Below are 23,250 nucleotides of genomic sequence, written 5' to 3' on the forward strand. Positions count from 1 at the left end.
ACATATTAAATATATAATATATTCTAAAATATTAAATATTTAATTCATTCCTTGTCACCACTGCTACTAGTATATATCTTTCTGGAGACACCTATTTGAATAATTTGACTCAATACAATAGATGTCTTAAAAATATCTCTAGACTTATAAATATAAAATAGCTACTTATACATTTTATTAATTCGTGAAGGAAAAAATGTTATAACTAAATTATAATGATCCCTAAAAAAAAATCTGTCATTCAGCCTGCCAGCCATCTACCAGCTGGTCACCTTTAGCAGTTGCCAACCTGCTAAAAGGTCGCCAAATGTGTAGATTAATGAGTGGGTGCAATCTGTGTAGGAAAGCGCGTGGAAAACACAAAGAGAAATTTGGGTAAAGATGCAGAGCACTAGAATACTTTTTTGTGGACATATCGAATCATCTTTCGTGATGCTTTCTCATCGAATTCCACATTTCTTTCAAAACCAGAATCCACGTCTTTCACCATTTGTTCTGCGATTGACGATGTGCTTTTCATCAATTCTTATCTTCGTTCCCAAGTTTCTCTCTTTTCTATATTCTTCCCTCAAAAAGCTAAAATAATACTCAAAAGGAGATAAAGGTAGGATCATCTTTCACATGGCCCTGCTGTCTTCCACCTCTCACATGATTCTACTCTTCTTTCGACGCGGTTTCCTACCACCGCCTTTCATTTCTGGTCTCCTTCGCTCATTCCCATTATCTAGTTTCCCTCTGCGGTTCACCTGTTGCAACCCTAAACCTAGTTTCGTTTCGTGACAGACTTGATTTTAATAATAACTCTGCCCTTTCTTCATCCCCTTTCACTGCTAACTATAACCTCCATGGCCTCTACTTGTGCCAGCGGAAGCAAAGGAAAGAGTGAGGATATGGAGTTGGACGCTTTTGATGAACTTGCACCACCTGCATCTCCTCCTGCCTCAAAAGCAATGAAAAGACATAATTCCTACCATGTTTTCATCAATCATCGTGGAGAAGACGTCAAATCCACCGTAGCTACCATTCTCTATAACATGCTCACTCGATGTCATCTCTCCGTGTTTTTGGATCAACCAGAGTTGGAAAATGGCGATTTCTTCCCCCAAACATTACAAGCAGCAATGAGCAGCGCTCTGGTCCATATTGCTATTTTCTCTGAAAGGTATGCAGAATCACCCTGGTGTTTGGCAGAACTATCGTTTATGGTCAAATCTGGCGCACCGATTATTCCCATTTTCTACCATGTAGATCCTACAGATCTCAGACGGGTACACCAAGGGAAAGGGAAGTATGTTGACGCCTTCGACAGATACGTAAGGAAGAATAGGTATCTGGGAAAACTAAATGAGTGGAAGAAGGCACTCTACAAGGCCTCATTTTACAAGGGCGAAGTCATAAGAAATAAAGAGTAAGTACTATCCCACACAGTCGTTCTCCCTATTGTAATAAATATTTATTCTTTTTTAGTGTGTATGCAGTTTTAACTTTGGCATGGCATAATAAGTTGTTTGCAGTGTTTCGATTTTTTAATGTTTTTACTTGTCCAGCGATGAGGATAGGCAGCTGAAGGATATTGTGAGTACTGTCATGAAAATAGTTGAAAGAGAGTCATTATGGGTTGGAGATTATCCAGGGGGCATCAACAACACAGGGAACAACTCAGGGATCATCAGCAGTGGGCACGGCAATGTGCAAGCCGTAGGGAAAACTAACTATGGGTCTAGCAGTTGGACCATAGGTGGGAAGAAGTGAAGTGAAAGGCTGGTGTAACTTTAATATGAAGACTGAGCGTATAAAGTAGTCATAAATACAGAGGACAGCTTAAACATCACACACTAACTTTCATTCCAATACTAAAAGTGTTAAATAGTCAAAGTTGACTTACATTTTGCAAGCTTAATTTTATCAGAGCTCCTAAGTATTTGTTGTGTCATGTCATGTTTCTGTGTTGAGCTGTTCACTCAATAACTCTGTCTAATTCTTCCCACGTTCTCACATTTCACATGAGAGCAGAAGGAAAATAGAGCCTTCTTTTGTTTATATGTCTGACTATAAATCTTCTTACTATAAGAGCCAATTTCATTGAATTTATTTTTCTAAAACTATTAAGTTAATTGTTGTTAAAAAAATATGATTTGAGAGATGAGAAGGCTTAGTACTAGAACATGACTATGAATTGAATGTTGTAAATAATAGTAATTGTTTTAACCATTTAAAATAGAAGGCATAAGTAATAAAGAAGAAAAGTAAAAAGAGAAAGAAAATAAGGAGAAGTGACAATTATCAAATATTAAAGAAGAAATGAAAATGTGAGATCAATTAAAAATGTTTTGACACACTATTAAAATAAAAAATCTGTTAATCCATCCTTTTAATGGTCTTTAAATATTTAAGTTGGGACATCAAAGGCCTTGAGATCCTAGATAGACTTTTTCCTTAAGAAATCTTTGTATTAATAAGAAATCTGTTAATCAAAAGTGAATAAAATAAATTGTGACTTCAAGCATTCTCCCTTGTAATAGATACATATGACTTTCCAAAGAAAGTTAAACTTAGACCGTATCCCATTTACAGTAATAGTGCATCTATGGAAAAAATTGAAATTTGCAAATCACTTGCATACAATCAGCCAAAATCCCCTTAGATTACCAGGGAAACTTAGTGTTCTAGACAAAAAGATGAATAAGGTTGAGGCTTCTCCTTGGGACTAGAAAGGAAATGAACATTTTTATTGGCATATGATCAATTAACTGTTGAATTTCCATGATCATTTTGAAGTAAGAGGGGAGTGTATGGTATATTTGGTGAAACCACTAACTTGATAATACATGTAACACCCTACTAGAGAACCCTTAAGGATAACCACTAACCATTTAAATAAAATAACAATAATTTATTTTCAATTTTATTATACTCTAACATGACATATAATTTTTATTATAATGTACAAGAAAAAGATAAATATTCATTCAGATCAATGCATTTAATGGGTTCCCATCATAGACCTACATTAGAATATATAAATAAGATGAACAATTGTAGAAAAGACAACACTAATCTTCTCCCACCAAGCTTATTTTTAGAACCAAATAAAATATTCCTATCATAAATTATAATTAATAAATAAGATAGAACATGTATTCATCTAATAAAAAGATGTTTATTACCATGCATAAGTAAATAATTAGTTTATCACTAAATACATCAATTTTATTCTATTTATTTTTGATATTATATGATGTACACATATAATTTATCAATTGCCTACATAGATAGATGCATAACATAAGATTCATTAAAAGTCATATACAAATTAATATATCCTTCATCAATATCCTATTTAGATGAATTATGAATATCATCCAAGAGTGTACTTTAAAAATAAATCCTAAGGGGACAAACCTATGCCTTTCTTGAGCTCATCATTATGGCCTTCCCTACATTTACACTTAGATATTTTGTACTTCTACTCTTTAATCATGAACCGTAAAGTATTAATTCTATCTCTTTAAAGATACGAAATTCATGAAATGTTTAATAAAATACATAAATAGGTACACAACCTTTAATAGGTTAAAGTCCCAAGATTATCTCATCATTGACTAACATCCACTTGGTGAAACAAAGATAGAATCATAATTAATGATATAAACCAGTATATCCCAAGAAAGTTACATTTTGAATAGAAAACTAAAGTAATATATTTTATTTTTTATTTCACCCATCACAAATAATTCTAGTACATCCCCAAATTGCATGAATGCACATAATAACAAGGAGAAAAGCCTATTCTCAAGTACAAAAATCACATTAAAAAAAGATAAATTAGTATAGTAAATACAAGAACAAGTATAAAGAATGACAAGAAACCAGCAAAAACTTCTACTTAGAACTCAATAGCATGAGATAATAGAATATGAGTGTGAAAGAGTTTCATCACATATCCTCAACTTGATTTATCTTAGTAGTCTATCTCTAGGTCTAAACCTCTATTTGAGATATTTTGTGGAGCCAAACAATCCTTCCATGAAGATAATGAAGTTTGACTATGCTAGCCCTATTTATCCCACAAATAGAAAAATATCATTCCACTTCAATCTTGAGAAGGAACAAGCATTCAAGGCATGGCCTAGGGATTATAATCATCACATTCCCTTCCTTAGTCTATAAAAGAACTCAAGGCATGGACAAGGTGTCATAATCATTGTCTTTAATCTGTTCACCCTATTTCATTTATTAAGTTACTATTTGATCAATAAATTTATGAATGTGCCACCTTAGCACAAGAAATCACTTTAGGGCCTCATCTCCCATGGAAAGTTAGTGTCCCTAGTTTCATCTAGATGCCCACACCCTAGGTTTCAACCAAGGGTTCATAAAATATTTAAGCATATAACTTTTGTATCCATTAATCATGAATCCATTATAAAAGAATGAAATGCATAGACAAAATCTATTCTTCACAATAGCATTATATAAGTAGATTCAACCATGAAACCACCTTGATAATAGGGTTACCTAAAATACCTCAATCACGGGATAAGTATTGACAATATAATACATATAAGAATCATATATGTATTGACAAGTGTATAGAAAACTAGTTCATAAATTATTTGGAGCCCTATCAACCAATGATGAGGGATTATGTTGATATTATAGAAATTGTTGAGCATCTTAATTAGGATTTAGGGAGGGATGGTGGAAATTTTATTGCTGCAGATGAATTATTTATTTAATCTTCTAAATTTATGATGTTGATTTATAATATGAAAGAAAAAGAGTTAATTAAGAAGGTTGACATAATGAATAAGGATAAAAGGTTTGAAGTTGTGAATTTTTTCTCACAAGAGGTTAGAAAAGAGATGTATAAACTATCCTAGAAAAGTGTCTGAAAATATTGAGTGATGTTGGTTTAGCTGTTGTTTCTAGGTATGGGTGCATCCACACATATTTTATTTGACAATCTAATGAGATATTGATTGAAAAATTAGTAATGAACGAATGAATAAGTTATATTATGGATACAAGTTTAACACAAATAGTAACACATTAGCACTTTGGTTATTGTATCGACTAAATAAATGACAAATTTTACAATAGAGAACTGTCAAGAAATTCATGGTCAATTCATAATGCACTCATTAAAGGATGCCAATTCAAAGCAAGTAGAGATTTAACATTACAACTTGTAAAGTTAAATAATTTTGATAAAGAGAAATCCTTTTTGCTAAAGAGTTCAATTAAGAAAATAAATAAATTGAAAAGTCAAGTTGATATATCTCATAGGCACTAATTATTACTTGATGCTAATATTTTTAGATTTGGAAACTAATATTTCTTTGCAAAGTAAGAGGAGGAATGTAAAGTAGAAACAACTAATCATTGGTGAGGAAGGAAATGTAGCCATGAAGAAGGAGTTGAATTTGTCAATATGTAAAAAATTTGGGGAATTAGATGAATTTAATAGTGGTAGCTACAAGTATCCAGTAAGGGGGGCCAGGTGGGGTGGGGGGGTGTTGATCCAGTTTATTGAGTATTTCATATTTCACTGTTAAACACAATTTTTTTTAATGCAATAGTTAGCTTAAGCAATTTAACTGATAATGTTATGTTATGTGAAATGATGGAAAATTTCCAAATTCCATTATACATATGTTCGCGCAAACATAGTAAATATGTTCATGTGAACATAAAAGAATTATATGTTCTCATAAACATATTTGGTTAAAATAAGGTATGTTCGTGTGAACATGATTGACAAATATGTTTGCACAAATATAAAATTACAGTGTTTTTGAGATTAAAACCCCCATTTTGCATTTTTCCTATTCATTTTTATGATGACGTGAATTTTTTTTGACGTTGGAGCAAACATATTGGATTGCTGAAAGAGCTGTGTCACTTTGCATCATTCTCCTCCAGATTTTGGTCCTTCTGCTGTTTCGGGTATGTTTATATGTTATTATTTGAATTTTTTTTTTCTTAATTTTTTTATGTTTTCAAAGAATATTTTCATGTTAATTTAATATTTTTATTAATTATTTATGTTAGTTAATTCTATTAATTTATTGTTTAGATTTGTTTAGTATTTTTTAGTTATATATGAGTCTTATTAGAAAATACTTTAGAAATTATTAAAAACCATTAGTCTAGAATATTAGACAAATATTAATTTAGCATTGGGAAACAAATTTTAGAAAAAAATTAGTGTTAAATTAGATATATATTAGAAAGTATTAGGAAAACATGGTGTAGAATATTAGAAAAATATTAGTATAACATTAGGAAACAAATTTAGAAAAATATTAGCTTTATTAGAAAAAACATTACATTTATATTAGATAAATATTAGAAAAGAATTTTTGAAACATTAGTCTAGAAAATATTAGAAAAATATAAGAGAATTTTAGAAATATATTACAAAATATTAGAAAAAGATTACAAAATATTTAAAAAATGTTAATCTAGAATATTTGAAAAATATTAGTATAACATTAGGAAAGAAATTTAGAAAAATATTAGAAAGCTTTTTACATTTATATTAGAAAAACATTAGAAAATATTTTTAAAAATATTAGTCTAGAAAATATTAGAAAAACATAAGAAAATATTAGAAAAAATTTACAAAATATTAAAAAAATAATAGTGTAGAATATTAGAAAAATATTTTTAAAATGTTAATATAGAATATTAGAAAAATATTAGTATAACATATAACAAAATGAATTTAGAAAATATTAGTCTTATTAGAAAAATATTAGAAAGTATTTTAAAAAATATCAGTCTAGAAAATTTGAAAATATTAGAATAAATAATTACAAAATATTAGAAAAACATTACAAAATATTAAAAAAACAATAGTGTAGAATAATAGAAAAAAATCACTTGAAATATTAAAAAAATGTTAGTCTACAATAATAGAAAAATAAATTAGTATACTATTGGGAAATATTAGTAGAACATTAGAAAGTAAATTAGTATAACATTAGAAAATATTAAAAAAAAAATTACAAAATATTATAAAAACATTATAAAATATTTTAAAAATATTACTCTAGAAAGAAATTTAGAAAAAAAATTGAAAAAGTTTACAAAGTATTAGAAAAAAAAAATTAGTCTAGAAAATTAGAAAATATTAGAACTCTATCTCCAACCCTAACCATAACCCTAACCGTAGCTTAAAATCTAATCTAACACTAACACAAAGTCAAACCCTAATTTCTAACCCTAACTCAAACTCTAACCCTAATCTAACCCTTACTTGAAAACTCTAACCCTAATCTAACCCTAATCCTAATTGAAGCCCTAATCTAACCCTAGAATCATAACCCTAATCTACCCCTAACTTGATAACTCTAACCCTTTAATCTAACACTAACCGTAACTTAAACCCTAATCTAACACTAGAACTATAACCCTAATCTAACCGTAAGCCTAGAACTCAAACCCTAATCTAACACTAACCCTAACTTAACCCTAATCTAATCCTAGAACTATAACCCTAATCTAACCCTAACTTGAAAACTCTAACCCTAATCTAGTTTCCAAACCATAATGGAAACCCTAACATAACCCTAGAACTCAAACCCTAATCTTTAACCCTAACTCAAACTCTAATCTAACCCTAACTCAAACTCAAACCCTAATTTCTAACCCTAACTGAAACCATAATCTAACACTAGAATTGTAACATTAATCTAACTCTAACCCTAATCTAAACATAACCATTAGTAAAACCCTAATCTAATTGTAACCCTAGAACTCAAAATCTAATCTAACACTACCCTAATTGAAACCCTAAACTAACCCTAGAACTATAAACCTAATCTAACCCTAACTTGAAAACTCTAACCCTAATCTAGTTCCCTAACCCTAACTGAAACCCTAACATAACCCTAGAACCATAACCCTAATCTAACTGTAATCCTAGAGCTCAAACCCAAATCTTTAACCCTAACCCTAACTCAAACTCTAATCTAAACCTAATTCAAACTCAAATCCTAATTTCTAACCCTAACTCAAAATCTAACCCTAATCTAACCCTAGAAATCAAACTCAAACCAAGTTATCTAACACTAACCCTAACTAAAACCCTAATCTAACCCTAGAACTATAACCCTAATCTAAAATTAACTTGAAAACTCTAACCTTAATCTAGTTCCCTAACTATAATTTAAACCCCAACTAAAACCCTAACATAACCCTAGAATCGTAACCCTAATCTTTAACCCTAACCCTAACTCAAACTCAAACCCTAATTTCTAATCCTAACTCTAACTCTAACCCTAATCTAACCCTAGAACTGAAACCCAAACTAGGTAATCTATCACTAACCCTAACTGAAAGCCTAATCTAACCCTAAAATTGTAACCCTAATCTAACCATAACCATAGAACTCAAACCCTAATCTAACACTAATCCTAACTGTAACCCTAATCTGACCCTAGAACTCAAACCCTAATCTAACCCTAACTTAAACTCGAACCCTAATTTAACACTAACCCTAACTGAAACCCTAACTCAAAATCAAACCCTAATTTCTAACCCTAAATCAAACTCTAACCCTAACTTGAAAGCTCTAATTCTAATCTAACCCTAACCCTAACTAAAACACTAATCTAACCCTAACTTGAAAAATCTAATGCTAATCCTAATTTCTAACCCTAACTTGAAAAATATACCTCTAACCCTAACTCAAACCCTAATCTAACCCTAACTCAAACCCAAACCTTAATTTATAATATTAATCTAAGATGGTAATCGTAACTCAAACCCTAATCTGAAACCAACCTTAATCTAACTCTAACCCAGAACTCAAACCCTAACCCTAACCCTAACTCAAACTCAAACCCTAATTTTTAACCCTAACTTAAAAAATCTAGCCCTAACCCTAACTCAAATGCTAATCTAATCCTAACTCAAAGTCAAACCCTAATTTGTAATCCTAATTCAAACCCTAATCTAACCCTAGAACCATATGTAACCCTAATCTAATCGTAACCCTAGAAATCAAACGCTAATCTAACCCTAAAAAAACCCTAATCTAACTCAAACCCTAATCTAATCCTAACTAAAAACTCAAATCCTAGTCTAACTCAAACCCTCATCTAACTCAAACTCTAATCTAATCCTAAATGAAAACTTAAACCCTTATCAAACCCTAATATAACTCTAACTCTAATTGTCATGTATGATTATATATTTATGTGTAGATTAGATTATGTACAATTACATATCTTTTAAATAAAAAATTGTGTACTAGAGTACATGTATGTATATGTATATTTACAATATATATATGAGGGTCATGAGGCTCCTGTTGTGACTCCTCCTACTACAACTCATGGTGTAGTTCATGGTGTTGCTCATGGTGGTACTCATTGTGGGGCTCATGGTGTGGCTTGTGATGGGGCTTATGGTGCAGCTCATCATGGGGCTCATGGTGGGTCTTGTATTATGACTCCTAGTGCGGCTTTTGTTGTAGCTCCTAGTGTAGCTCCTAGTGTGACTCCTAGTGTAGCTCTTGGTGTAGGTCTTGGTGTGGCTCCTAGTGTGACTCTTGCTAGAGGTCCTGGTGTGGCTCCTACTAGAGGTCCTACTATAGCTCCTACTACAACACCTCCACACATTGATATTGGGGCATTATTTACATTTGCAGAGTAGGAGGTTATTAGATTAGAGTAGTCTATATTCTCCTCTAATGATAGTTTATATAGAGACATGTGCGAACATATGTAGGAGTTTATAGGATCTCATAGCTAGATTTAGAGCTCATCATTCATTTACCCCTGATGTATTAGCTGCCATATCTAGGGACCTTAGAGCTGAGATTGTAGGAGATGCATCTTTTGATGACGTCAAGAGGGTGGCCCCCAAAGACACCATCAAATGAGATTTATTTCCATCATATGAGGGTAATAATAGTAGGGTGAGAGGCTATCGAGTGACATGTTGTAGAGATCTTGTTATCACTAGTATGATCTATCCTTGTTTCTTAGCCATACATGGTCATTATCCTAACAATGATCATACACCTCTTTATTTTGCACAGCAGTTGTATATTGAGTTCGGCATGGGGTTCAATGTTAACTACTTAGATATTCCAAATTATTGCAGACAAGGGCATGGTTGGATTGTACATCATGACTAGTATCAAAGTGCATAGTTTTTGCCACCTCTAGTTGTTAGAAAATTCCTTGGACAGAGACTTCCTCCAATGACTCCAAAACTAGATCCTATTATAGATAGAGTTTTCATCACTTCTCAGAGGGGTGCAATTAACAATATTGGACACATTGCATCTACGATTGCTAGTATCGCATCTGACTCTCTTGGTCACTATATTCAAACTTGACAAAGTCATCCAGGTTGACCATCTTTAGAGGCATCGAGTAGCACTTTAGGCACCTCCCCTAATGAGGTTATAGAGCTGCTAGACTACTAGTACTAGGTGATGTTCGTGCTCTTTCTAGATAGCACACATATGAATCTAGCTCTATATTTTTTGGAGGATCTATTGTAGGGTATCAGTTATATTTTTGATACAAAGGGGATAGTAGTTTACTTAATGATGGACACTATTAGACAACATTAGAGCACCATAGCTACACAGGCACAGACCACACCAGTGATAGTTACCACACAAGATAACTCACAACATTCTGCACTAGGCTCATGACACTCTAAAGATGGCTTAGGCATACAAATTGGAGATGTTAGGATCAAAACTAAGGGCCTTGATAATTTTTTTGAGTAGTTGTGAGGGCTATCTGAGATTGATACTAGCCAGAGCATGAGATTTTCATCATACATGGACATGTTATTCTGACCTAGGATTGATTCTACAACATTACCCAGCCAATTACACATGCCACTTCACTCATCATTACTAGCAGTTGTAGATTGTGGCACTAAGGGTGCTTTAGGAGATTGTGGTACTGAAGGTGGTTCAGTAGGGGTAGGAATTTCAAGAGATGATGCTAGCGTATTAGGATGGGATGTTGATACTAAAGGTGCATTGATAGATGATACAATGGAGTCTAATGATCATCCTCCAGCTCCTGAGACCCAAGTACATATATATAATATTCTTAAATTTAAATATATGAAATTTAAAAATAGTTTAGATAAATATTTAAAAGTTATAATAAATTGTGCAGGCATAGGTCACCAAGAACATGATTACATCTAGTGTTGGGTCAGGGCATGTACATTACAGAGAGGATTCTACTAAGACACCCAGTAGTGCTCAATTACAAGTTTTAAATAGTTTATAAAGGTATTTATGTTTCCAACCATATGCACTCATATTCATGTATACACACACACATACATCGATTTAGATAGTTCTAATGTGTGTGTGTGTGTGTGTGTGTAGGGCTCGGTTGTTGCACCATAGCCATAGGATGTATAGGAGACTCGATCAAATTTCCATTCTATCTGTATGTGTCTTGAGGGGTCCCTCTAGTAGTTGTAGCTTTATATATATTTTGATGCATTTATATATTGGAGACTTTGTATATTCTAGAGACTTAAATACATGTGTATTTCAGTACCTCGATGACATGTACATTTCACTATTTATTTGACTATTTAGTACTTCATTAGTTGGATGACATGTATTTGACTATTTATATTTTACTACATACATGTTTATTTGAGACTTACAATTTGCATACATGCATTTCAGTAGAGATATTAGATGTAGATGTTCATTCTTTAGATGTATATCTATGTATAGTTTTGTATTTTAGTAGAACATTCTTCATGAATTAGATTATAGATTTTAAACTTCAAATTTGTTTGTGATCATTATAAAATAATCAAATTAACTTCTCTTTACCTACTTCAATAGTTAATTATGAAGAAGTTCCAAATTGATCTATGGGCCTAATTTATAATTTTGAAAAATATTAATAATATAGGGTGATTGAATTGAATTCATTCCTTGTTATTTTTAACTTCAACTGACATCTAATTAATGTTGTATTGTTATCATCACTAGCTTATACTCAAACTGTGTGCCCATTTTATATAAGTGATTGAATTATTTTTCATGCCAATTATATTAATATAGGTGTTTAAAGCTACTAAATTAACCCAAATGATTTAGATTACAAATTTAAAACATTATATTTATTTGTAATCATTATAAAATAATCAATTAGTAGGACTAAAGATAAATATTTGTTTTATGTGGATAACAATATTCTAACTAGGTAAGACAATACATTATTTTAAAAAATTTACAAAATATAATATTCTTAACAACCTTCATCCATGGTAATTAATATTATTAAAATGTATACATTTAAAGGTTCTAAAATTTGAAATATCAAGGTAAAAAAAAATAATTTAATTCAAATTATTATAAAATAAATCTTATGAAGAACTAATATCTATTTAAGATGACATTATTAAATTAATATAACATTTATCCCTTCTAATTGTTAAATCAATTAGTAGGACTAAAGATACATGTTTGTTTTATGTGGATAAAACTATGCTAGTAGGTAAACCAATACATTATTTTAAAAAACTTTTACAAAATATAATATTCTTAATAACCTTCATCCATGGTAATTAATATTATCAAAATTTATACATTTAAAGGTCCTAAAAATTGATATATCAAGGCAAACAACTTTAAATTAATTCAAATTATTAAAAAATAAATCTTATGAAGAACTAATATCTAGTTAAGATAATATTATTAAATTAATATAACATTCATCCCTTCTAATTGTCTATATTTAAAGGTCTTCAAATTTGATTTAAATTAAATTATCTACCATATTAAAGGTTAGTTCAAACATGATGTACACTTATAACATGTAATCTCTTCTCATGATCTTCACATTCGAGTCTCCACTTGTGATGAACACACTTAACTTTAACTAGATGTAGACAAAACCTAGTAGCAACAACTAGGTGGTTGTATTGTAAAACCTTGTTGTTAAGTTGATCAACAAAGTGTATTCCATGTTGGACTATTTTGTCTTTCTTGAAATATGTTCTCTATATCACAATAGAACCTGCACCACAAAATTAAATATTTTAAAATTTAATAGATATAAAGTTATCTAGATAAATATAAATTCATATATATACGTGCACATGTATGTATATACCCACGGGGAATAACTTTTCATCACTTTCTTTAGGATCATATAACTTTGTCTTCTATGTAGTACATCATAATAAATAATAGCTGACACCTTCCTGATTTCTAGGCTTAGCAATCATTGCAAAGAAATCTCCTAAAGAACAAGTATACATACATGTAAAGTATATGAGACAATTCATTGATAATTAAATAATAAGTTGAGATTAACTGGCAAGTTGAGATTAATTTTTATGATACTTACCCACTTTTACCAATCTAGAGATATGATTGTAATAATTAGAAATCAATGGAATATCATCAAAATTTTCATTATCTTTATCAAATGTATCGATAACATCAAGTGGTACCGAAATCAATGCACCTGTGCATATCCACGTGTTGGATTGATGCATTCTTGATAGTCTTCATCAATGCAACTATCACAAAAATATGAATATTCTCTTGTCTTCAATGTCCAATGACTGAATGTAAGCAACACATCTTTTCTATCCTCTTGCAACCATGCATATTTTTTCTATTAACACCTAAAAGTTCATTACATTGAACATATGGAAAAATTAAATTTAAGCTTCAAAAAATCAAGATAAAACTTAAAAATGAGAATTTTAAACTTAATTTTATAAAATTTAAACAAATGTACACATCCATACCTATTATCTCCCAAAAGACTCTATATGGTACCCTTTGACTCATTCTTGATGATGTCCCAACCTCATCTAATGCAAAATGTGTCTTACACCATTTAAAAACATCATGTGCACCATTTATATGAACTCCCTAATAATTCATTTGATACTTTTGTAAAGCATGTTTGATGCCAGCTCTAGCACCTTCATGTCCACCTTTTCCATACCCACTCTTGAAGATATTCCATATGTGTTTTATATTCTCATTATAATGATATCTAAATACTACATAAAATGGTCTATAGATGACTTGAACTATATGACACATCCATTAGACCAAACATAATGTTTATCAACATTTATGTCTCTTTCTTTCAAATAAGAAAAGAACATATTGAAACAATTTTCTACATAGTGAATGTCATGTTCTTTATCATCACTTATATAAAATTGATATTCTTTTTTAATGACTTGTGCTTCAAGTGTACTCTGAACACCATCCAAATCTAACTGTGCATGTCTATAACAAACATGTACCATAATAGTGACCTACTTAGAAAAGAAATAATCTAATTGAAATGATTTCTAATGAACAAAGGAATAGTTCTCTATAAAATCAATGATTGAGACAATCATTCCAAGCAAGAAATTATCTCTCAAAGTTTGAAACTTTTGTGCTTGCCACTTTCTAAAAAATGTGTGACAAATATAAGGTTGAATTAAATTCTTAAATCTGTCCATAAATGTTACAATAGGTAACTCCTCTTCAACATATTTCAACCTTTTTGTCTCTTTCCCTAACTTTGTTTCATTCTTCACATACTTGTAACTTTTGCAATTCAATTTTTTGGTTACATCAATATTTTCAATTTTCAAAGGAAATAGAGCCAATTCACCACATGTTTTGCATAATCCTTTGATGCAATTTATTTGACCAGTTGGATCATCTATTTTGTCACATAGAATGGATGATATAAACTCACTTCTCATACTAGGAGGAGCATCATGAAAACCATGGGTCTTCTACAAACTTTCAAAATACCTCATGATGGAGATCAAACTCAATATGATGATGACAACAACATGCTTCAAACACTTTGTTTGACCTCACAAAGTATGGCTTCAATTTTTTAGACAACATTTTTCCAATTTTTACATTAGGATGTTCACTACAAAATGACACGTATCACTCATGCTATGTTGTGCCCAACCAATATTTTTTATGATGTTCATATTGACTAGATGCAATCCTATACCTGATAACATCTCTACTATTTGATGAAGAATGAGTGTTATCAATACAAAATGATATGACTAAATTTTTGAATCTCTTATCAATCGTATTAGAATGAGGTGCTCTACACATGATTTCTCAATTGCCTTTCATAGTACTATCATCCAGAATTAATCTTCTCTTAACATATTCTTTCATTGTTTTCCTACTAAAACCCATTTCAGATTAAATTGAACATATTTGTCTATTTTGGGTCATATTCTTATTTATAACAAACATCAACATCACTTTTCTTGCCATGGACTTACCTTTAGTTCAAGGCTACTTTCCTATGTTTCTCAAACCTTGTTTAACATTCTCAAGCATATTAGGTTGCACGTTATAAAATCTTCTCTTCTTTAATGTTGTGTCTACACCTAACAATTTCAATAACTGTTGAAACTTCTTTTGTTGAAGCAAAAGTGAAAGCAACTGAGCATGTTCAAGTGTTTCAATGTTATCAAATTTAGTCGTTATTTCTCTTATCGTCTTATTCATTGACCTTTTCTTAGAAAAACTTAAGGGTTGAATAGTAGCTACAAGTGTTCTCAATTTATCCACATCTATTTTAAGTAAATGATCTAAATTTTTATGAGCAATTCCATTCTTTATAGATTGGAAAATATTTATGAGTTCATCCATACTACTTTGTGCATGTGATCTCGACCATTCTTTGACTTCCATTATTGGAATTTCTACAAGGAGTGATCTTGAGCCTTCTCCAACATTCATTGTTTGAGGTTCTACAAGGAAAGATTCTAACCCTTCTTTGACTTTTGTTACTTGAACTTCTATAGGGAGTGATCTTGAATCTTATTCAACATTCATTGTTTAATATTTCATAGGGAGCAATCATGACCCTTCTCCCATATGCACTTCTACTTCTATTGAGCCTCTTTCAACATTTTCTTCACCTTCACCTTGTTGATTATTTGTAACAAGTTTATAAATGAATCAAATTAGATAAAAAAATAAGATTGATACATAATTAAATTTTAGACCATGAAAATAAATTTTATATATATATATATATATATATATATATATATATATATAAATTTGATGATAACGTATCAAAGTTTTTTGAAGATTTCTTTGTTATACTTCATGAGATCTCTTCCTCACATTTTTTGTTTTATCTTCCTTTCTTGTTTCCCATCAAAAAATCATAAAAATCAAAAAATTGTCATTGCCTTAAAAAATTCACAGTAACTTTATAAAATTTTCACAATAACTTTATAAAATTTGGCTTCACTTTCAAACTTTTTCCTCATTGCCCAAGTGACATCAACATTTGTTTTTTGACATGTTTGTGCAAACATAAGCTTTTTTAAATGTTCATGTGAACCCACCAAATTGATTTTCCAACTGTCAGAATGTTTTTCCTTATGTGTTCGTGTGAATCTGTGTTCACAAAAAAATGTTTAATATGCTCGTGCAAACACTGTGTTCATGGAAACACATGAATTTACAAAATTTTGGGGCTATTTTTAAAAAAAAATTATTGAAATTGGTTGTTTTGACCTCAAAATTGAGATCAAATAATCTCATACTGTAAAATAAAAAAATCCCAATTTGTGTTGCTTGGAGCAAGCTTTCCAATGACTATAATTCTAATAAATATTATATTCATTAAGACTTTCAAATATGAGTTTAACTCATTATAGGTTCATTAATGATTGAACATCAACTGATTTTTACACTCGAGAAAAATTATAAATTAGGTCATTTACAAAAAATTATATCTAGGAAATAGGTTGTTGAGATAGCTTTCTACTAAAAAAAAAGATTTATGATAAATTGAGTTCAAGTTATCTATGTCAAAATGAACATATGTCTAAATTATGATTAGTATCACTTCAAAATTTCATAAACTATACTATATTCAACCAAATTGAATCAAACCAAATGTATCCTCTAGATATTGATGTTACAAATCCAACACCAAAATAATTACCTCATTGTCATTTCTTGAAAAGAGTTATGCTTGTCAAAATGACTATCACTCTTTAAAAATATTGATTTTTCATATATACCGCTTTTAGGGGGAGAAGAAAAATTTGACATAAATATTATGTTTTTAAGATTAAAAAATATGGTTACAAAGTAGGAATAGAGTACTAGAAATCACTAGTTTATGTCTTTTGGAAATATTATGAAAGGCTAAGTGTGTGCTAGAAAATGGGACCTACAAAAAACATGGGTTAACAAATAAACACTATTTTAAAATTTTGAAATTGCATCAAAGACTTATCAAAATGAAAAGGACAAAATACCAACTAATGCTTGTTTGAGTTTTGCAACCCTAAGCAACCAGCAAATCCAACCTTCCAGCCACCTCTACAGCTCAACAAGGACACCCATGAGAGGCCTCGTTGGTGTGTTACGATGGGGGTCGGGGGTGGGGGGGGGGGTGGGGGGGGGGGTGGGGGGGTTGTTTGATGTGCTCTCCCAAACACAACAATAAGTGAATCTCTTGAGTGAGTGAGTGCAAATGTGTATGCATGTGAAGTATGAATCTAGACTAAATGATATGAAGAACACTTCAAGAAATGACTATGGAGAGAGCCATTCTTGAAGACATTCAAAGATGAAAGTGATATGTAATGAAAGATATAACTAAGTATGCAAAACTATGATAAAAATACAAGCTAAAATGAAGCTACAAATGCATGTAGAAACTACATTAACAATGCATAATGTAAAGCAAATCAACTACCAAATTGTTAGTATGAATCTACAAAATCACTATGAGACTCTACTAATGCAACTCAAACTACCATGAAAGCTCAAACTATGAATGCAAACTCAAATCTCAAACCAACATGATAACAATGCAAACAATGGGAGATATCAAATGCTTGAGACAAGGCCTCTATTTATAGGCTTGAGGGAGGGCTTGGTGAGGTGGCATCCATGTGGCATCCACATAGGTGCCACAAGGGAGACACATGGGCTAGAGGACAAGCCATGCAAGAGTCAAAAAGGGTCTTAATGATTGAGAGGCTCAAGGTGTGCTCACACATGTGTGAGACATCTTGACTCTCATGCAAGAGGACAAGTGTGCAAGGGGTGTGAGAAGGCACTCATGCAAGAGGACAAGTGTACAAGAGGCATGCAAGATATGAGGGATGAAGGAAAGTGTAAACATCTCTCACACATGTGTGAGGATACACTTAGGATTAAGAGGTGATTAGCAAGGATGATTTCGCAAAGCAAGCATGATTAGGAAGTGGGTTGGTTTAGCATGATGGGTTAGGTAGGCTAGTGAGGTTAGGTGAGGGTTAAATGTAGGAGCCATGTGCTCAAATAGGATTAAAAGTAATATTTAATTTCTAGTGTGATTTAGGCAAGGAATTAATTAAGTAAATGACATACTTAATTAAAGGGGATGGGTTAGGATTTAAGTAAATATTAGTTTATTTAAATCAAGGAAAGGTAAAGGATTTAAATAAACTTTAGTTTATTTAAATTAGGGTAAGAAAAACATAATTAAATAAATGTAAAATTTATTTAATTAAGGTAGGGGAATTAAATAAATAATGGATATTCATTTAATTGGCTAGTAATGGGTTTTGGACAATTTTTGGTGTCTACATTTTGCCCCTCTTTGATATAGCATTAGTAATGTTATATCAAAGAAGAATACAATATAGTGGCTAGGAGGATAAGACTAGTAGCATGATGCCCCAGTCATGGAAGGATGAGGAAGGATGACGAGGGTGGAAAGGTATGCCCCCTCGCAAAAATTGCGCCAAAAAAAAAAAAAAAATTTGGGCAATTTTCGCGAAAAAGGTCTTAAGAAACAGGAAAAACAAAAGAAAAGGGGAATGAATGACAAAATTTGCATGGCTTGTAGATAGAAAGGGGACAGGCATGGCTTAAGGAAGGTATGGGCTCAAACGGGGTCTGCAGGAGCCCTATATAAGCCTCTTAGGGGCCTAAAGAAGGTCATTGTCACACCGCGAGCAAAGCATCCAGAGTGAAGATGAACCCCATTGATCGATTGCAGCTTGGTGAGTGCGTGCGGGAGTACCAGCGAGCAGCCGAGATGGGCCCATCAGTAAGTCATCTAATCCTCTTCATGTTTTGGTAGACTAGGCTAGATGACGCGCATTTATTAGGCCATAAATATGCTAAAAGGGAGGTTTGGGCAGAGATGACAGTCTCTCCACTATCGTCTGTACAAACAACAGTTGGGTGACTTCAGCGTTCGCAGAGACAACAGGATACATCCTGTCGTCTGTGCAGATGCCAAAAGGGCGGGATAGTCCACAGAGATGACAGGGTTTAGTTTGTCGTCTACGCAGACAACAGAAGCCAGCGGAGACAATGAAGGATGCCTAGTGATCTCCGCAGACAAAAAAATGCTCACTACTGTCATCTCTGCTGATTGGCATCTCCATAGATCAACATCTCCACTGATCAACGTCTCTGCCAATCAGCGTCTATGTAAAGAGACATCTGCATGAAAATGTGGTCATGCCAAATAGGGTAAACTAGGGGGAGGCAATGGGAGATGCCCCAGTGTAGGGACATCACATGCTAGCAAAATTGATGCTTTGCATGTCTATGCTACAGGAGGAGATGGTGGTGTTTAGGTGGAAGGAGCACTATCCTTTGACCATGATGATATAGGAGAGGCTGACAGATGCGGACTGGGGGTACGTGCGACTATGCAGGCTGGAGCACGTTCACGAGTGGCCGGATCTGAGGGGCCATTCAGCGCAGCTATCGACGCTCATAGAGCATTAGCACACGCCTACTGGGAGCTTCCAGCTACCAACAAGGGAGACCTCAGTCACACTCCTAGATGTGTGGCAGATTCTGTAGGTACCGATCAGAGGTGCTTACCCATAGTATGTACTGGAGGGTTCAGATCCGTTCTTGAGAGAGCATTTTGGTCGGCGGCGATAGAGATTACCCATCCAACGATCATGGTTGTCATGGAGGGGTGCACTAGAGTAGAGGTTACCGAGACTAGCAGTATACCTAGCCTCACTGATATGGTGGATGCTACCAGATCGTGTAGGACACGGGTGACTAATCGGGTGGGCGCAAGTGCTGAGCACTCTGCTACAGGAGGACAGAGTAGTCTACTACTAGGGACAGACTATCCTAGCTAAGTTGTATCATAATTTGCATATGTGTGCATATCGGGCCCAGCACACAGTAGGACCAGGACTGAGACTATTGATGGTCTGGTCATGGGAGCACATCGGAGTCATACGGCCGATCACTTGGTGAGAGACCAGGTAGCCTAGGGAGCCATGTGCCTATAGATATCGGCCTCCTATCTAGTATACATCGACAGAGTCTGTGGGGTTCTAACGTCGATGCCTAGATGAGATCATCATGTTCGAGGGGACTCCGTATGATGGGGTAGAGCAGTGGGGGTAGACACTAGCAACGGGTGGTGAGGATGACACGGAGGATCATATGTACCTCCCGTATACACAGACTGACTAGTGGATCATTGGTTGATCCATGTATGTGATCATGCACTACATGCCCTCTCGAGTGTGATGGCAGTTTGGCAGGGTACAAGATACGGTGCTAGATAGATTTTTATATCCTGTAGTGTCACACGAGTATGGCTGGATATGGGGACATGGGACCACAATACAATTGGCTCAAACTTCTTGGATGGAGATGGTAGCAATGCCATGGGTGCACGGCCAGAACAGAGGAGATGCAAGTATGACACCAGTATACACACAGTGGTGGGCAGCCCACCAGTGGATCAGGCTGACAGTACCAGGGGCATTGCCACTAGCAGAGCAAGCACAGGGAGAGGGGGATGGAGCAGGGGATGGTGGGTAGGTAGCCATGATGCCACCACCAGCCCAGGGGGCACAGGAGGGACTACACAGGCACAGAGTCTGAGCACAGAGAGGGCTAGGGCTAGTACTAGCATAGGGGCCACCACAGATTGCACCCCAGGTATAGGTAGAGGTGCAGGCACAGGCACAGGCATAGGCACCACCATAGGTACCACCACAGGAACCACCACAGGCACCACCGCAGGTACCTCCACAAGGACAGAGGGAGAACCCAAACATGGTCAGGGCCGAGAGAGACAGCCTGTCGATAGAGGTAGCCCATCTACAGGGGTTAGCACAAGTGCAGCAGGCACAAGCAGATAGTTTAGACCAGGCCATGGGGGCCATACAGGCAGAGCTGCAAGTGTAGAGGGTCAAGGGGGATAGTGCACAGGAGGTCTTAGCAGCCTTACAAGCATGGGTGGATGCTGGGGAGTTTACAAGTATGGGCACCCAGACAGGGGTGGAGGATCGGGCAGAGGTAGAGAGGCTCCAAGTGGAGGTAGCTGCCTTATGGGCTGAGTAGGCCACTCACCAGGCGCAGTTAGACAAATACCGCAGGCAGTGGGATATAGCTATGCAGATGGTACGGCCAGGGGCAGCCATCACAGTGTTGCAGGAGGCCCTCACAGCTAGTTGAGTAGAGACACGAGCCATACGAGAGGCAGCCTATTATAGGTCGCTTTATAGGGAGGTTGTGCCTGCTGACCAACAACAGCCAAATTTTGAGAGGGGAGTCAGCTCATGGATCTCAAGTGGTAGAGCTAGATCAGAGTAGTCCGTAGGACAATAGAGACCTCCTCGAGGGGGGGATATAGGGGGGGCAGGGCCCTCATGGCTGGCTACGTGATTCCATATAGTGATCAGTGTTTTGATAGATATGTGCAGATGCAACAAATTTTGATGATGCATTTGTATTATATGATTCGATATGTTTTTTATATGGACTGTACAGGCATTATTTTTTGAGATGTATACATGTCATGAGTTGATGATTTTGTGTGTATGGATGCATATGTATGGATTTATGATGTGGATACTAATGCTTGTGATACAGGATGTGATGCTATGTGATATTTCCTATGATGTATGCATATGTACATGATGCCTAACATGTGTGTGATGCAGATGAGTGGGCGATGATGAGATGTATGCATTGTTTTATGGATGTATGATGTCAGATGTGATTATGATGTATATGCCCCTAGATGCGATCACTAAAATGAATGTATGAACTAATGCAATCTAAAAATGTTTAATGAAATGAATACTAATGCAATGAATGAATGTGAAAAGTGGGAAACTAATGCAACCTAACGAAAATGAACTAATGAGTGAATATCTGTCATAACTATCACTCATAGAAACCCAGTAGCGTAGCATAGGAGGGGGGAATAAATAGGACCTTGTCTAAAGCATGAATCGAATGAAACCCTAGACTACATGCATCCTAACTACATGAGATCAAGAGATTCCATTGTGTTCATATGGAGAGCACACCTTAAGTTGATTTTGCAAATGAGATGATGCATTATATGCTATAGAAGCATAAATGACATGACTCTTTTGTGTGGACTAGACATACAAAAGCATAGAGACTTTAGGACAATAGGTGTAGTTTGCATTGTCATGATGGATCAAATGTCATATACGCAATAGAGAGGTCTGGGCACACTCAAAGTTGTGTTCTAACCCGTTGCCCCCATTACAAAATGAATTAACATAACCTACAACTGACACACATGAAATAAAGTCTCAAAAACATATCATACCACAAAAACATGTGTAGTTAATGACAACTATTTTGGTACGACCAAAATATGGAAGGTCAAGGTGTACCATAAAAGGCTATCACTAACACACAAATAAAATCAACCAAAAAGAAACCTCATGACCAAGTAGTCAGTTAGTCCATAGTTCCTACCAAGAACCTTAGGTCGAGAAGTGAATGTCACAATGTCACCTATAGGAAGGATGCATCCTCTGAAAGTGTGTCAAGTTGAAATGTCAAATGATCATAAAATTGTTTGTTTTCGGCAAGGGCTATGAAGTGAACAAGTTTCTTGAAGCATTAAGTCTCAAATTGTGATTTTTTGTAAGGCCAAGTGTGGTCACTATTGTGAAAAAGCTCAATATAATGGGATGACAATCACTCGACAGAAAATGCCTCGTGAACTAGAGGTCTTTCAAAAGATGGAAGTGAAATGGAGCCTTGTAGACAAGAGGTCTTTTATTAGATGCATGAAATTCAAAATGCTAGAAAAGACTGTGCACAAGGGAAGTGGAATGGTGGAATGGAATGAAGCAAAACGAGCCTTATAGACAATGGATGAATCCATACTTTTTCAGGAATCTTTTTCTGCTTTTAGGGCATTTTTCAGGAACATTTTATGAAATTTT

General features: G+C 34.0%; 1 protein-coding gene across 1 annotated transcript; it reads left to right on the top strand.

Annotated features, from left to right (window-relative positions):
- The first annotated feature begins 628 nt into the window (after positions 1-628).
- Positions 629-1,933, top strand: LOC149541814 (toll/interleukin-1 receptor-like protein). The gene is made up of 2 exons (XM_089796128.1): positions 629-1,408; positions 1,548-1,933. Exons 1-2 carry the CDS (start codon positions 846-848, stop codon positions 1,750-1,752), a joined length of 768 nt encoding a protein of 255 aa, XP_089652254.1. The 5' UTR covers positions 629-845; the 3' UTR covers positions 1,753-1,933.
- Positions 1,934-23,250: the final 21,317 nt, after the last annotated feature.

The sequence above is a fragment of the Cupressus sempervirens genome, chromosome 8 (assembly GCF_028749045.1).
Source record: "Cupressus sempervirens isolate cs-2001-9-10 chromosome 8, ASM2874904v1, whole genome shotgun sequence".
NCBI lineage: Eukaryota > Viridiplantae > Streptophyta > Pinopsida > Cupressales > Cupressaceae > Cupressus > Cupressus sempervirens.